This window comes from Amphiprion ocellaris, chromosome 5 (assembly GCF_022539595.1).
Source record: "Amphiprion ocellaris isolate individual 3 ecotype Okinawa chromosome 5, ASM2253959v1, whole genome shotgun sequence".
In the NCBI taxonomy this organism is placed as follows: Eukaryota; Metazoa; Chordata; class Actinopteri; family Pomacentridae; genus Amphiprion; species Amphiprion ocellaris.
In genome coordinates this window covers 28,101,136-28,118,796 of record NC_072770.1, presented here as the reverse complement: position 1 = coordinate 28,118,796, position 17,661 = coordinate 28,101,136, and the positions used below count along the sequence as shown (strand labels likewise).

At 38.0% G+C, this 17,661-nt stretch overlaps 1 protein-coding gene across 1 annotated transcript; it reads right to left on the bottom strand.

Moving 5' to 3' along the window:
- Positions 1-628: 628 nt before the first annotated feature.
- Positions 629-16,694, bottom strand: LOC111574353 (S-adenosylhomocysteine hydrolase-like protein 1). The gene is given in 18 exon segments (XM_023278899.3): positions 629-3,253; positions 3,598-3,718; positions 4,065-4,143; positions 4,494-4,562; positions 4,928-5,026; positions 5,730-5,824; positions 6,007-6,077; positions 6,388-6,476; positions 6,852-6,915; positions 8,370-8,486; positions 8,567-8,673; positions 9,871-9,965; positions 10,669-10,771; positions 11,009-11,109; positions 11,713-11,856; positions 12,235-12,346; positions 15,763-15,872; positions 15,875-16,694. Coding segments are annotated over 18 exon segments (1,641 nt in total). The 5' UTR covers positions 15,933-16,694; the 3' UTR covers positions 629-3,246.
- Between the last annotated feature and the right edge of the window lie 967 nt (positions 16,695-17,661).

Below are 17,661 nucleotides of genomic sequence, written 5' to 3'. Positions count from 1 at the left end.
TTGGCATGAATATACGGTTAATAACATTGCGAAAGCATCAAGTGTGTTGTAACTTAATAATAAATAAATTCAAGAAAAATGTTATAAATAAATTAAATCAGATGCTAAAAAAGAGAGAATGGCAAAAAATAAAAAATTAAAGTTTTAAAAAAACAGATGTGTGTTGTTTTTGTGTGCCATATGGACAATAGGCAATGTAAAGACATATTATTATATGTTTTATTTATCTATCCCTCAGTTTTCTGCTGTATTTGCAGCTAGGTAAGCTCTTTGTGTCTCTCCTAACACAATCTGTTGCTTTTCATTGTCTCTTCTTCATTGTTTGTGGCATTTGTTTTTTTAATTGTCTTAAATGTTTTTCTGCCTGAGGAACACTATTCAAATTTTGTCTGCGTTGAATATAATGTCAATAAAGTTACTACTGCTGAAAATATCTACATTTTATTGCTGACACTGCAGTGCCTGTCCCCATTTATCATATACTTTACTAGTGCATATTTTCCATCAACATTACACTTCAAATAACCACAAACCACAACTTGTTTCAGCTCTGGCATAGTTGCCCACATAGGCCACACGTTTCCAAGTAACGCCTAATTGTTCATGTGAAATGATGTATCTGAGCCACTTTCAAATTTAAACAGCGGTTTATTAAAGGAAACAGTGCACGGAAATATAACTGGTTGCATTCTGCTGAAACATTGTTCTTCAAACTAAACTATAGATACAGTGTTGAAAATATAGGCCTACATTAAAGCTAATGCATATTTTACACACCCTTGTATCCAAATGCAACAATATACAACTGTCAAATCACAGTGGTATGCTCATTTACTTCAGTTTGACAAGAGCTATCCAGTAACAACACATTCATTTGTCTCTATAAAAGGGATACAACTAGGTTAAAATGACCATTATTATTGGTTAAAGCAAAGGAACTCATTATAGAAAGCAGTTTTTCAAGTGCTATTATGATTTTGAAGTGTATGGCTGTTACAAGTGTTTATTAAAATCCGTGTAAAAGTACATATCAGAATGTAAAATGTTTCTTACTAATGTCAAAACAGTTCACAGTAATTAAACGCATACTATACGAGTAATGTGAAACACTGATTAATCAATTCTCCACCACCGCAGAAGTAAAATACTTTTGACAGAAGAAAGGAGGATGTGCTGCATAGCTGTTACTGTATATTGCAGAATAGCAACCACGGGCATTAACATACTTGGAGAGAAACACAGTTAAACGTGTGAATATAAATCACTAAGTGAGTTACAAGGCACTGTCAACTGACCAGTAACCATGACTACAGCACTCATCTTGCTGACAATGATGTCCTCACTGAACGTCCTTGGTTCTAATGCCCTTAAAGCTGTTGGTGCAAAGATGAAAGCACTTCACAGTAGCACATTGTAGGTTATTATTAAATACATGAATACACTTGTTCATTCATAATTAATGCACAAATGTAATACAGAAATGACCCGTGAATGCAGATGAAGTGTTTTGAAAGGTGATGTGAAAGGATACCTGGTGAATACATGTGGACCATGACCTTATACAGGTAACAAAGTGATTGGTAGGACAGTAATACTGTCAACCACCTGGGGTAACATCAACCAAAAGACTACCAGCATATAATACAGCATGATGAAATGGGTTGAAGAGCTTTAAATTCAGCAGGACACAACTACCAGGACGCTGTGTTGTTTGAATAAAAAATTAATCACTGACTATATTACTCAATATGCCCGCTGTTTTTTAAAAATATGACACGAATATAGAGAAGTAAGTGTGCATTTGTGCATTTCACAAGCCTCACAAAACAGTGCTTAAGCCTTTTGACAATGAAAATCTTTAAGAAATGAAAAACATTGTGTTAGTAGAATAGCTATAATACCACAAGATAACTTGGAAGGTAAACCTAACACAACTGCTTAGTTAAATGTGCTGAAAATAAAGCTTATCCATGTCTAGTCCCAGAGTATTTAAGGAGTTAAGTTTACTTTTCTGCTGTTAAAATTCTTTAATTAAAAAACAGACATCATCTACGTAACACAAGATCAGAGCCCTGTAAGAAATCTAAGTGTATTTAACAATCCTCAGCTTTACACAGAATATACATAATTGCAAATGTCCATTTACTCCTGACAGCTAAGCCTTACAGATGACATCGATCATAAACAGTATCAAAATTTCTTAAGTTATTTACAGTTCTACTGTAATTCCATAAGAATGATAGTGAGATTAGACATGGATGATGAAACAGTGTAGATCTGGTAAAAAATATATTTACAAACATTTTGAGAATTTGAATGCCCTGAGGTGCAGATATGATTCTTACCAGACACCAAAACCTCATAAATGGACACATTCTTTTCAAGAAAATAAATGTCAAGCTCACTTCTTACGTTTGCTTTGGTCAGCAAGCACTGAAGTTCCTTTTTTTCTTACCCAGATCTACTGAAGATTAGAAGTAATGGCGACGATACTAACAAGGTCAGCACATTTCCTCTGTATCGTGTGGATGGAATGTTTGAAGTGAATAAGTGCTTCAATATAAAAGCAAAAAAAAAAAAAACTTTAAAGAATCATTTTTGAAGACTGAACGGTAGAAATACTCCAAAATAAACCTAAAAACCTTTGAGTTACAGTCAGCTTATGAAGTTGTTACGGCTCATCTGTAAGCAAACAATTGCATTTTATACTAATTTTCAACTAAAAGTGTCTAAAGAGCTCAATGAGCTGTGGAGTTTTGTGGATTTGGCCTTTCAAATGATCCTTTTACATTACATGGAGGAATTTGATACGGTGTTTATGCAAAAAAAAATAGCGCTTTATGTAGGTTTAAATGATTTCACAACCAATCATTAACATTTCAGAAAAACTGTAACCTTCCTCTCCCTTCTCACAGTTATTTTGGCACATTATACTGATCTATTTTTCAGTGGCTATCAGAGAGGAACCTGTAGGTATAGACACACATGCAATAAAAATCTTAGGAGGCAGCTGAGTGCTGTATTGACACTAACTTTTCAAAGTCAGCTGAGTGCACTGTGCATCATCTGTAGGAAGCAGCAAGTAAAGCAAAACCTGCCGTGGCCACTAAAATACATCTAAATATAAGCTGTGCATCCTGTGAAGAGTATAAAATACAATATATATAAACCTTTCTGTTGCCCGGAGGACAGGTAATATCAGGAGCTGTTCACATACAGGTGGTTTGAGGTGTGGTGCTTTGCAGATTAATATCTGTGGATAAGAAAAACAGTTCAAGCTTAGAAAAGTCAAATAGTCACAACATAGTTATATAAATGAGTGTGTTTATGAACAGCCTACTCTCTATTTTGGTATCTATTTATCAACCAGAAAATACTCTAATGTATATTTAGAGTGTAGTTATTTTCTATATTTGTTGGTTTGGTAAAACAAGTAATGTTCAGATGCAAATGTGGGCTCTCGTTCATTTTATTCCATATTTCAAACATGAAATGGATGAACAATAATTGTTCAATCAATCAATCAAAAAAACAAATTAACACTTCCATTCTATTTTATATCAAGCAACAACAAATTCACACTGTGAAGAGCTGTACCTGTAGTAGTTGGGTTTGAAAGGTCCATTCTTATTCAGACCTAGGTATTTTGCCTGCTCGTCAGAAAGCTCTGTCAGGTGGGCATCAAAAGTGGCCAGATGCAGACTAGCAACATACTCATCTGAAATACAGAGATGTGGTTTAGTAAGGAAGAGATACAAACAGAAGACTCAACACTGGAAATCTTCTGTCTTGTGGGTAGAACTGCACTGAACTGTCACAATGTGTCCCATAAGTCAGATCACCAGTGACAGCATCACCATCACCAGAGTGCACGAGTAAGTTCATAGAAGAATTATTACAATTTCCATCTAATGCTGGCCTTAACGTGTAATCTCAAACTTACATGCAAGGCAGACAGAGGGAGAAATGAATTCATGCATTCCAATCCCACAGTCCCACACTGAGAAACGTTGCTTGTAAGCTTTGAACATGTAAATACTGCTAAAAGTGGTTTATATTCTCACCCATCTTTTTGGGAAGCAAGTAAACGTCCTGCTTGTAACGTCCCTCTGGAGCGTTGTACAGCTCTATCAGGGCCAGGGCCTAAAAACAAACATTAATAATACTGTGGGAAATGAAAATGCAGTTGCACATAATAAATTTAACAAAGAGTAATAAATTCAACTATGAAAATCTGATTAGAGAGCAGTAATCAGAGCACACATCTGTGAACACACACAGCATGTTGTGTCCTTTACACGATGACATTTGCAGGTCAGATCATGAGCTTATCTGCCAGGATGGCCAACTAATTACAGAGAATGGAAAAGCACACAGCAACTCATTCACTGTGTTCTGCTGTCTGCATAGTATCTATGGTGTGGTTTAAGCTGCTATAAGCATATAATAAATAAATCTAATGTTTATATAATGAATTATATAAATAATGTTACCTGAGTGGTGGCTGTGATGGACAACACAAAGGTAGGGACAGTGGAGCAGCTGAGGTTCAGGAGACGTCCCTATAGAAGAAATCATATTTAAATTACTTTCAGAAGTGGAGACCAGTCAATAACAGTGTAAGAATATTTATCTCATTTGTCTAAGTGTTTTGCTAATCAAAATCCAATTGATAAAATGAAGGAATCTACTATTTGACTCAAAGAAAAAATCTTATCAAGAATGACGGCCTTATTTGTTGCTTTGGTATTTAAGCTGCTTAAAATCACAGGAAAGTCCAGTCAACTAATTTAAATGTGTTTTATACAAATGAGTCTAACACTGCTGATTAATAAGGAAGCTAAAGACCTGAGATCAAATTGCCTCACATGCATAACATCTATATTTATTGTATATAATTGCAACGCAAACAGGAGTAGGCTTTCACCTCAGCCAGAAGGATAACTCTCTTGCCATCTGGCCAGATGACATGATCCACTTGGGAACGAACTCTTTCCCAGGTCAGCTCAGGGGTCCGAAGACTGGCCTAGAGGGATGAGAATATCAGGTAGGTGCTATTTAAACATGTATGTAAATGCTGGTAAAAATTAGAACATCTCAAAGAGCCCATACTATTTTAGGGGGAGGTTTCTCTTTTCTTAAAAGTTCTATGCCACTTCTCTTTTGTGCATATAAAAGGTCTACAAGCATAAAAACCCTAAAGTCCTGTTCAGAAGGAGTTATTCTCTCCCACAGAAAATACTGCTCTTTATCTGCCTAAAATGCCTCGTTTGAGTCCAAACTTTTAATCCGTTATTTATCAACCATTAAACAAATTTGCATGATGCCTGCCTCGCATTAAGTTAAAAAAAAAAAACAAAAAAAAGCCAGCCTACTGAAACGCTTCTGATAGACGTAGATCCCTATACTCAGTGATCTAGGGTTACCGTACATAACCAGCACAGCTTTTATTTCATCAGACCAGCTGACCAATCAGAGCTGAGTGGGCTTTCCGGGAAGAGGGATTAAAAAGACAGGAGCTAAAATTTTAGACAGAAGGTGAAAAAAGATGCTGCAGCAATGTACAGTATGAGAAAAATCCTTAGTTTTTTTTTTTTAACATTAAAGCATGTAAATATATTCCAATATGCCCCAAATACAAAATTATAAACCTGTAAATGTGCACAATATGGGCCCTTTAAATGTACAAAAACTTCTGTCTGTAGTATACATTTAACTTTAAAGTTTACCACATCGATCTCAGTATTGGAGTGCCCCATGTTACAGACAATAGAGCCATTTTTCATTCGGTCCAGCTGGTCCCTGGTCACAACATTCTTATTCCCTACAGAAAGACACAATCACATAATTTGGATCTGTTCATCATATACCACACAGGACATCATAAAAATCCCTTAGGAACAGTGCAGAGGACCATGAACCCAAAGGCATGTATAATTAGTTGAAAGGCTATGGAAAATATAATCCCATGAGAGTGCATTCCAGTGAGTACATAAGTCGAGTTACCAGTGCATGTGATGATAACATCAACCTGTCGAATGACCTCATTCAGCTTGACCACCCTGAATCCATCCATACTGTTCACACACAAGAGAAGGAGGAAGTTCAATTTTCAGCTTTGACAAGGCCAGTGACAAACAGGAAACCATCAATTATTTATTGATAAGGAAATCAATTCAGCTGAAGGGCAGGGCTTCCTGTTGTGTTTGAGTTTAAACTGAATATTATTATCCACTTTACTTAACAATATATCTGTTGGACGACCGAAAAAATGTTGTCTGGTGAACAGCTTGAGAAGCTGTACTTTGTTGCTACTCCTGCTACCGTTTCTAATATATGTGTTAATACATTCAGCATGGTGAACATTGCAGTTCTTGTTGTGCTCACCAGGCCTGCAGGGCACAGATGGGATCAATCTCCGTAACATAAACAATGGCTCCCAAAGCTTTCAGAGCAGCGCAACAACCTTTTCCAACCTGAAAAGACAAAACAATGTACTGTATGACAAGCAAACAAACGTGTCCTGATCACTCCACCTTTATTAAAAAATAATCACTACAGTATGGTTAGTTCATGAACATCAATCACCCTAATACTATATCATCCAGATTGATTAATTAACCTGTCAGTCCCCTGCAAATACAATTATTTAACATTATCCTAACCAGAAGTCAGACAAATAAATGTGATGGCACTTCAAACTTTGCCCAGTCAAATGGCAGCTGTTGGTGTGATGACTTTAGGGCATGTGTCATGTGAGTTTTCAGCATTGTAATATCTCATCATGAAGGTTTGTACAGCTATATGATTAAGATTACTGTGGCATGCTAATATTAAAGGGCATCTCTCACCTCACCATACCCACAGACGACCACCTGCTTGCCTCCGAACATGACATCTGTGGTTCTCTTCAAGCTAGAGAGGTTTGAGAAATAAAATTAGCACATTTTGTGAAAGTGACAAAATTGCCAGTCTGCATTAGATTCCAAAATCTGGTATCTCTACAATGACACACAGTAAAATGTTATTTGGTACTGTATGTACCAAAAGTTAGAGTGAAAGCATTTACTTATATGTCCAACATAGTTATTTCAAGTAATCTATTTTCTGTCTCTGTCTGAAATATAATGTTCTGCTCTTCATGAAGCAGATCCTGCTTCATTAAATATTCCAGTACAAGACATCTAGAGGTTTGGTGATGCTGACATTCAGTGTCATATCTCATAATGGATCACCTGCTACAGCAGCAGTGTACCTTGCTGATAATTAATCAGAAGGACCAGCAATAAGTTGTGAGTGACCGCCGTAGAAAGCACTCTGTGTTCAGACTCCAGAAATCTTGCCACGTGTATGGTAGAAGAGTATAAAAAAAATCTAATGAACAATTATGTGGTTTTGGTCTTCAGTGGCAATGAGCTTTGTGATGGCAGCAATATTTGTAGAGCTTGTCCATGTGTTCCTGAATATGCAACTATAATGAAGAACTTATTTACATACTGCTAGAATTAGTTGCAATGGCACAATTAAAAGAGTGCTTCACTAATTGTTGTTTTGTAATGAGATTAGGAGAAACAGGTCAGAAATAAAGCATCAAAAGTGATACACCAGAACAACCTATTATCATTTTCATTAGTTGCATTTATCTTTCGTTTCAAAACCAAAAGACAAAAACCAAAAGCAGTACCCACAGTGCAGTTCAATCATCAAAAGAGGTTTGAGTGTAGTATGTTCATAATGAAGTGTCAAACCAGTAGCATGAATCTCTGATGCAGTCTGGCATGCTCATTTTTATTTCTAAATCAGCACTACCATATTTTCTAACTTGTACTCTTTAGTCCCACATACAGACTCAAATGGCATCAAATAGGGAAATTAATCAGATTTTACCCGACTTACCCTAAAGGTTTTACAACATTTTTTCACAAGTGCAGCAGTACTCCTCAAGACCTCTCAGCAGACTTTGATGTGTAAAATCGGTAGCCTTAATTTTTAAGTTGATGAACTTTTCTCTTTTATCAGTAGTGGAAGGAGCACCACTACTACCTTTAGTGATTTCATGGAAAATTCCAGGACCTTGAACGATAAAGCCAAGTTCACAGCTGTGCCAATGTTCTCCAGGTGGATGGGACATGGTAAGCATGCATCATTTATTTTTCACACTCATCCCACCAGTTTGGGCTAACGTACAGTACTATACACCAGATTGCTTTCTTGATACAAGCAAGAGCCTTCACAGTATTTCTTCCAAACCTTATTAGTCACTATACAGTTCTGCAATAAACAAACTGTACTAGTGTTTATAAATGAGTTGGACTATGTTCCTGTTGAGCCTTTCAGTAATCGTGCACCTAAGACCAAAGCTTACTCACCCGTCCAGGATTGACTCTCTGCAGCAGTACAGGTTGTCAAACTTCTGCTTAGTCACAGAGTCATTGACATTCATGGCTGGCACACACAGTTTTCCAGCTTTAGACAGCTGATACAACCTAGAAAGAAGAAGGCAGGAACAAGCTTAGGTATTACTAAATACATAAAAGTAGTGCGTATCCACCAAATAATAAATTACCTGTGAACCCCAGTGACACTCTCCTCCACAATGCCCCTGATCTTCTTGAACACATTCGGGTATTTCTTGTACATCCAGTGTGTCAAGTCACCTCCATCATCAAGGATCTGCCAGGACAGAGGAAAAAGTTACATTCCTTCCTTATGAACATGAGTGTTTGTTCAGAGCCTGGCATTTATCAACTCCTTTTCAGAGGAACAAAAAAAAGTATTGCCAGACAAATACCAATAGAAATACTATTACAAATGAAAGAGCAGCTGCTCTGCTGGTGATTTTATGCTTGTCTGTAGCAGTCATCTCTCTATTGCATTCATACACTGATCAGCCACAACATTAAAACCAACTGGTCAAGTGAATGACACTGTTATCTTGTTACAATTGCACCTGTCAAGGGTCATTTCCTGAAGTTGATGTGTTGGAAACAGAATAAAATGGGTAAGTGTGAGGATCTGAGACACTATGACGAGGGCCAAATTGTGACGTCTAGACAACTGGATCAGAGCATCTGCAAAACTGCAGATTTTCTAAGCTGTTCACAATATGCAGTGGTTGTCAGCTACCAAAAGTAGTCTGAGGAAGGAGAACTGGTGAATGAGCTACAGTGTCAAAGGTGCCTAAGGTGCATATGAGGAGGGAAGGCTGGCCCATGTGGTTAGGGTTAGGGTTAGGCAGGCTATAATATTAAAATCTAGCTGTAATAGAAAGGTGTCAGAAAACAAATTGCATCACAGCTTACAGTGTACAGAGCTGCATAGCTGTGGACCAGTCAGTACTGGATCTAGGCTATGGTGCAATGTGAGAAGGTGAATCTGATGAATCAGTTTCATGTTATATCATGAGGACAGCCGGGTGCATAATTTACCTGAGGAAGCAGCAGGATGCACTGTGGGAAGACGGCAAGCTGGCGAAGGCAGTGTGATGTTATGAGCAATGTTCTGCTGGGAAACCTTGAGTCCTGGCATTCATATGGATGCTACTTTGACACGTACCACCTACCTAAAGATTGGTGCAGATCACGTACACCCCTTCATGGCAACAGTATTCAGTGACACGCCCTGTCACACTACAGGAATTGTTCATCTAACATGTGAAAGTGCTGTAAAAACAAGTCCAATCTCACAATTTACAGGACTGCTGCTAACGTCTTGGTGCTACAGGACAGGACAGGTCCCGGCCCTGACAGGTCAGAGCTGTTACAGCATCATGACATTAGGCAGATGGTTCTAATAATGTGGCTGATCAGTGTACATTAGAGCTTATGGTTAGAAATTTTCCCTAAGGGAGAAAGAAAATTTCCCACAAACCATGTTAGGCTGCCAACCCTCAGTGTTGACACAGCGGTCAATACACCACCAGAAGTCATCCTCTGATTCCCCCTTCCAGGCAAACACAGCCACACCTGAAACATAACAGATGGGCAATATCTTGAGGAATCTTACATCAACAACCCACACAAGATAGTCCCTTTCATCTGTTGGAACAGAAAAAGACCATATTGGAGTCTATATAATGCCATTTTGTAAACACTCACTAAACTCCAAGTATAACAGTAAATAACTGCCTTATAGTGTAATAAACAGCCCAGCGTGCACAGCAGTAAATTACTGAACAGAACACAAGAGCCCAGTCCTCTTTAAAATGCACGCTCTCCACTGAGTTGTGAATTGCTCAGCTTTTCAGATCACGAAAGGTCTACTGTGGAAATTTAGTACATAGTTAGACCATCACATAGCAACCAAAGATAAAGGGCTCCGTAGTACTGCTTCTTCACTAAATGGAAAAAAAATGTCATGTGTTCCCATTATCACTGCAGGGCTGAATTTTCAAGAGTTTATTTAACATTTTCAAACAATAACCTTGGTTTGAAAAGGCACAAGATACTCACATACAGAAACAAATCTCTGCTCACGAAAAAACCCTTACATTAAACACATGGTCTACTAGGATCAGAAATTTGTTTGGAATCAAGTAAAACATGCATGATTTCCAAACATTAGTGGGAACATGCTGCATTTAAATTCTCTGTAGTGAGTTATGTGCATGTAATGGACTCATGGTGTTGGGTTTGCAAAATTAAATGCTCTGCTATCTCTGCTGCTTACCAATCTCTGACAGAGCAGCAGCTACTTCATTCTGTGTCGAGTATATGTTGCACGCAGTCCATCGGCACTGAGCACCGAGAGCCACCAGAGTCTCAATCAGCACCTGAAAAAACACAGATAAGCAAGGGGGGAGCAAGTAGATCACAGTAACACATAAGGTAACAGTAAATCCAGTCCACTTTTCAGTCTAATCATTTCAGACAGGTAATATAAGAGCTGGTATAAAGTAAGTAGTGCAGCAACTATGATTAAAATGGAAAATCGTATTCTGATTATGAGACACTATCACACTGCAGCCTTTGCTTGGGCGTAGAAGCTCAATGTCACAGAGAAATCTTACTGCAGTCTGGGCAGTGATGTGAGTGCAGCCCACAATCTTGGCACCCGCCAGTGGTTTCTCACTCTGCGCTCTCTTCCTCAGTGAGATCAGTGCTGACATATCTGAAAACAAGATAACGGGAGAAAAAAAATAGTGGGTGGAGAAGACAGCAGGAAAAGACGATGCATGAAAAACCACACAAAATTCAAAGGAAGGAAAGCATTACAGTCAAAAAAAAAACAAAAAAAAAGTTATTAATTCTTCCCAGACCCACTCTATGTTTGTAAAGATAATACCTTTTTACTTTCTGTCTTACAAGCTCATTTGAAACTGCTCATTTTTTCTGAATGTGTGGTAAAGTGGTCTAGTTGGTGATCATGCTTTTGTTTCTTTAAGTAGATTAAATGAAATGTTGTGCCTTTAACCCTATGTGCTCCAGAGATGCCTTATCATGGCTAACCCTGCACTCAGAGAGAAGAGAGAGAATTTCATGATGTTGTAATGTATTAGTGTCAAATAAAGGCTTCTTCCTCTTAAAACAGTCATCAACAAATCTGAAAGGACACTAACTGAAAAGCAGAACCTAATAAACAGACATTACTACAGCTATTTTATAAAACCTCAGTAATGTTTCACTTAAAATATCTTATCATGACAGATGTTTATGCTGACTTCTGGACTACATTCAAGTAAAGGGCTGAGGTCACTTTGTCTCTCTGTTTCACCTTGTTCTGCGATCTCAATCTCACGTCTGCCAAATTCGGCCTGCTTGATGTTCTTGACACAGAAGTCACTGCTGCCCTTGGTGTTGACCTGTGTCTTGTCCCGTGGGGAGGTCTCATCGTCAGAGCTGTCCGTATAGGATGCAGCTGTAATGGAAACAGAGGTCTTGAAAAAGCTTAAAATGAAGACACTGGAGGAGGAAAACAAAGATGCATTAAAACTTGCTTATTTTGTTTAAGACGTGCTGCTTTTTAAAGGAACCAAAATAGGATGAAGACTAGAAAAACAAGAATTACAAGAATTTCTGTCAACACAAAAATGTAAATGATTGTTGACATTTTGCATAAAATGAAATCACATGGTTTACTGAATTTAGAGCTCCATATTCCCCATCTCTTGTTGCCTCCCTTTCCACATTCACATTACATAAATAATAACACAGAGTGAACTGAAGTCATAAATTTGTGGTAAATATTGTACTGCATACACATGTGGCCATGACGCTTGTTGTGTCTCCTTCTTACCAGAGCTGTAGCTGTCTGTGGACGACTGAGAGATGGATCGGGACAGCGAGCGACGTCCCGTCTTAGTGGGAAACCTGCTGAACTCCTGCTTGTCCTCCACAAACTGGATTTGCTAAAACAAGCAAAAGTCATGCTATCTACTGTAAGTTATTTCATAGAATGTTTAAACTGAAGCTACTTAAAATGAAAACCAAAGCAGCCCTAAAATCTAAAGATAGAAACAGATTCATAATTTATACTGTGGTTCAGTTTGCGTGCTGTTAATATTTTAAAAAAGAACACCACTTGTGGCACAGCAATGGACTTGACTGGATGTGAACAGAGTGGAATGAATTTCTTTGCAAAAACACTTTGGCAACATGATCCTTTTCAATCCTACTCAAACTAGTAAGCCTATTTTGTTGTATTGCCAAAAATAGATGTCAGGCCACAGCCCAATGGACATTGCGCGATCAAAACTGATGTTCCAAAATGAAACTGCCCACGTCCAATCTTGGATGACCCCCCCGTCCAACTCATGCTTGTGTAATGACAGTGAACATCCCCTCGGAGCTTTGTTGCAATCAAAACATTCCCAGTCACATCATTTGAGTCCCCGCTGGAAAAATAAAAGAAAAAATTGCTTTACAATACTGTTAAAAACTCGCACACAGCTCTCCAGGTTGAAATAAACAGTTTATTTCAGTGAGCATTGCAGCTTAAAATTACCAATGACGTTCCCTCGGTTACGATGTGACATTAAAGTGACTGACATGCAATGTGTGCAGGTCTGAATTTCAACAACAGATTTACAACTATTGGACAGGACTACCCCCCGTGAGCATTACCAATCCCTGTACTGCTTTTTTTTTTCCTCTGATCAAATATCAGCTACTACCAGTTTATTTATTTATTTAAATATTGTACATTTTTGAGGATTACGTCAGTGGTCTTGCAAAGCAAACACAGGAACTGCAAGAGGAAAAAAGCTGCTATTTTTGTTGTGTGTACCAAGATTCATGCCTGGTCAGCTATCTTTTTATCCCAGCAGTACCCAGACAGGGATTTTGCATGCACTGAAGTAACATGAGATAGAGATAAAAGACCTCCAGGTGCTGCAATGTTATTTTCTCTCATGCAAACTCCTAAGTTAAGGTATGAACCAGTGGAGAGGTCAGATCTCTACACCTCAGCACTTTCTGGAATGTGTTTGTTTTCATTTTCTTTACAATGCCAAGCCTCAGCTAAAAGAAAAAAGGCTCTAAGATTTAAAGAATCAGACTGGATGAGACCGAGACAAATCAGCCTGCAAACGTTCATCCTGATATGTGTGCATAACTGCGAGAGAGACATTCCCATCATTAATACCACTTAGTCTCATTCTCTTATCATTAAATTAGAGTCGGGTTCTTCTTTCTAATGCAGTCAGTCGCAGGTTTATTGGTTTCGGCCTGGTGCTGAAAACCTTCCACATACCAGTTACACAACATGGCAACAAAGAACAATGTGAAGCAGTTTTCTTGAGATTAAGGTGACAAGACACCACATATTTTCCCCTGGACAGGATGGTGTGTGTTTCAGGGTCGCAGAGCCTGGATTGGCTGATGTAAACTGTTTTATGTCCGCTGGCATGGTGTGTTTTGGCACCTGTGCTATGTGGTTTTAATATATGTGTTATGTACTTACAATGTTTTTCGTCTGTTATGTTTACAGCTGTGTGCATTTCAATATTTTACCTATCTGCTAGAGAAGCGTCAATTTTGGGAAACTAAAGTTAAAGCTGAAGTAAAGCCCAGATCATTTGAATTCATTTCGCCCAGGCTACAAATATGCATCTCTTTTCCTGTGTGCCTTTTTCTAGAACGTGTTTCAAATTTGCTCATCGCCAACATGATTTGTTATTTACGCGCCATCATTGCTTTGTTTGTAAATGTTAGTCAATGTGTCAAATGTGATTAATGGGGTACTTTAAGATTAAAAGTAGCTAAAAACCCAAATCTAAGCATTATCTCCAATTTCGCAAGCTGTCAGCTTAGCTTCAGCATCAATAGTTAAACATCAACTACATGGCTCTGTAATATAACTTCAAAGTTTTACATAAGACAGTCATTTCTGTAATGAAACAGATGTCTTCTCCTGGGCTTTTAACTTGGAGTTTAGATGCATAAATTAAATGGACAGCAAACTTCTCCAAAACAGACAGGAGATAATGTGACTTCATAAGATAAATGAAAGAATCCGTCAACTGTTCAGGACAGAGTTAGATATCCTGATCCAACAATGCAATAAATAAACAACAGTTAAGTTGTGGAAACTGTGTTGCTATGACCTTATATCTGTTTTATTATTTGGCACAGGAAGTCAGTTTCCCAAAACTCTGTGATGCTCAGCAAGCATAACTGATTTCATTCCACTAACACAACTCTACACTCTTCAGCCAAACAATGGCTCCAAATAATGCAAGCTGTATAAAGGTCCTTCCAAGAGGAGAATGAGGATGTGAAACAGTAGATCTATAGCAACGCTGCCAGGTTCTATAATAAATCTTGAGCTGTGCATGTTTGGACTTTGCATTTGACAGGCTCCTTGTCACAACTGAGCTCAATGTTTTCGCAATGTAACATTAGATTAGAGAGCGTATTTTGTTTAAAACAGTCATTTATTTGTCCACACTAGTTAAACTTCAATGAAGTGTGCAAATATTTTCCATTGTCAAGCCTCAAGAATTCAAGGCGCAACTCTTCCTTGTTCCTTGAGAGCGTCATCATTCTTCTGCAAAGTTTACATGCAACAAATTGTTCTGCTGACTCGCTACATTGGATCTGGTTGGCTGGAACAGATTTTCTTTCAGATAGAAATTGTGATGAGCAAATAGAAAAACAGAGCTGGTAGTTCCGTGTAGGAATCTATTGTTTAACAGGGTATGTAGATGGAGTGCGTACACACTGGAAAACCCTTCTGTGATTTGTGGTATCAGGTTGAATAAATTTGACTTTTGATTTCAGGCTTTATTCACACTTGTCTACTTGGACACATGTAGAAAATGGTCAAACTGACTTGCGACAGGACATGTGACTTTCCATTACTACTTTCCTAAAAAGAAAAAAGTTATAAGATCTCCTTTTGCAAGTTTTTTGAGCATATATAACATGCATACTACACGCAATAGGAATATTTCTGCAGCTTCACCACTTTTATGTATAGGTATCTGCTTTAATTTGCAACCCAGATTAAGACTCAATCCATGTTATTTGTGACATTTAAACTATTAGTAGTGTATGTGTAACGCCTCAAACTATGTTATATATGTTTACCTTTCAAGAGATTAAGGCTACTCACCTTATTTACCAAAGGACTAGAGAATATCATCTACTTAGTGCAGTAATGCAACCTGCAACTGGTACAAGTGACCCCAGTGATGACCAGAAACCTGAATTAGTAGTATTTATACGACACTAAGAGCAGTAAAAGGTCAGGTTGTATAATCTCACAGCTTGTTTTAATACTCAGTGTCCTCCACGGTGCTGTTATGCGGACACTAAGTCTTACCTTTTTGACAGGTTTGTGAGTGGGCACCGCGCTGAAGACGGTCGACAGCTCTCCCATGTTCATCTCGCTGTTCTTGCTTACGGTCATGGCAGAGTATTTCTCCGCCACGCTTTCACCTCTTTGCTCGCCTGTTTCACCTCCAGCTTCGCATCCCCGGCTGGCTCTGACATGTTCTCGGCGGTTGTCTGACGTTACCTGGACAGAAATACAACCGACCGTCGAGTCTTCTCCGGTAGTAACCGTCACAAGCTAACGTCACCGATGTCCTGCTAGCTCTGCAACAACCAGCGGAAGACGCGCTTTCAGAACAAGCACAAAAAAAACAGACAGTAGACGTAAAGATTTAGTACGTGTTTGTACTTTGGTTTGGCGCAGACGGATATCGTTATTTGGTCTGTTTGGTTGCGTAGAGAGCAGCCGTGCTGTTCCTCTGCTGGCTCAGCTGTCACCTGGCTGAGTAACTTTGTGGGCGGAAACTAACAGACTGAGTGGGCGTGTCTGGATTTAGACGCGTTCAAGGTACGTATGAAAGCAAAGTAACCAATGCGTTTTTATCGTAAATCTCGCGTTTGCTATTTTCCGTTTTTTGCCACATCATTTGACAGGATAATATAGCACTGTACTTATATTAATATCACCTGTTCTGCACACGACCAAATATAATTTTCTCTTTATTGTCTATTTTGTTTCCACTTACATTGAGCAGAAAGAATGTCTCAATTCCAACTCTACGAACTAGCACTTTGAAATACACAATCCGTACTAATTTGCATGACATCCCGTTTAAGCACTTCTCTTCTTTTCAAGCTAAATTTGGCAAACTTTGCATTTGACAGACTCCTTGTCATAACTCAGCTGTACGTTTCCTCACTGTAAAAACAACTTATAGTGTGTTCCGTATTTTTTCGTCCACTCTAGCTTATCTTCAATGAAATTAACAAATATCGTCCATTCTGAAACCTCAGCAATTAAACATGCTAATATTTTTAGTTCCTTTAAAGGGCTGCCTTTTTTTTTTTTTTTTTTTTTTTGCAAAGTTTGCATTCAGCAAATGGTTCTGTTGATTCACTAAGTTGGATGCAGATAAGTGAAACTGATTTTCTTTTTGAAAGAAACTGTGAAGACCAAACAGAAAAGTGGAACTTGCCTTAAAAGCTACTACAAGCAGATAGAGGGTGCACAGACTGAAGTCTCTTGAGGTAAATTTAGATATCAAGCACAACAAATAAAAATAGCTTGACTTGAAGCACAATGAACCTTTTTTTAACTTTCAGGATTAGTTCATTCTTTACATATTAACAATTGTGTTCATGCTGTGGAATTATTGTGAAAATTTTATTCCACAGTCTATATTGTATGTAACTGTGTCACAGATTTGCACCATACATAATTTACATACCTTTTCTACATGCCTTTTTGCATTGCACGGACTATAGATTATATATTAGGATCATATCTTTTCTGCACCATAAATATTGTACACACTCTTTTAAATACTGTGTTTCTTTTTCACTGTTCTTGCATAACCTATTCATAATTGTTATGTCAGTATGTATGAGCGGATGCGAGTGATAAGTGTGACTAAATGAGTGTAAATTGTCCTGTTAATAGGTTAATCACAGCACTAGGTAGGGACAAAGCAAACTCAGAAATGCATTGCACTGATAACTTGTTTATTGTAGTACAGGACAATAAAGAATTTGGGATCTTTTAAATTGATGCTTTTATTATTTTTTTTTTCACTTTAAGGTATGATATTGGCCCCTTTATCTGCCCCTTACCCCCATGGCAATCCACTCTATACTTGTAAATAATGAAGATGACAAAAAGATAATTAACAACGCATCGGATTTAAGTATTTCGATCAATACAGGTGGTAAAAAAAAAATTATCAGAAAA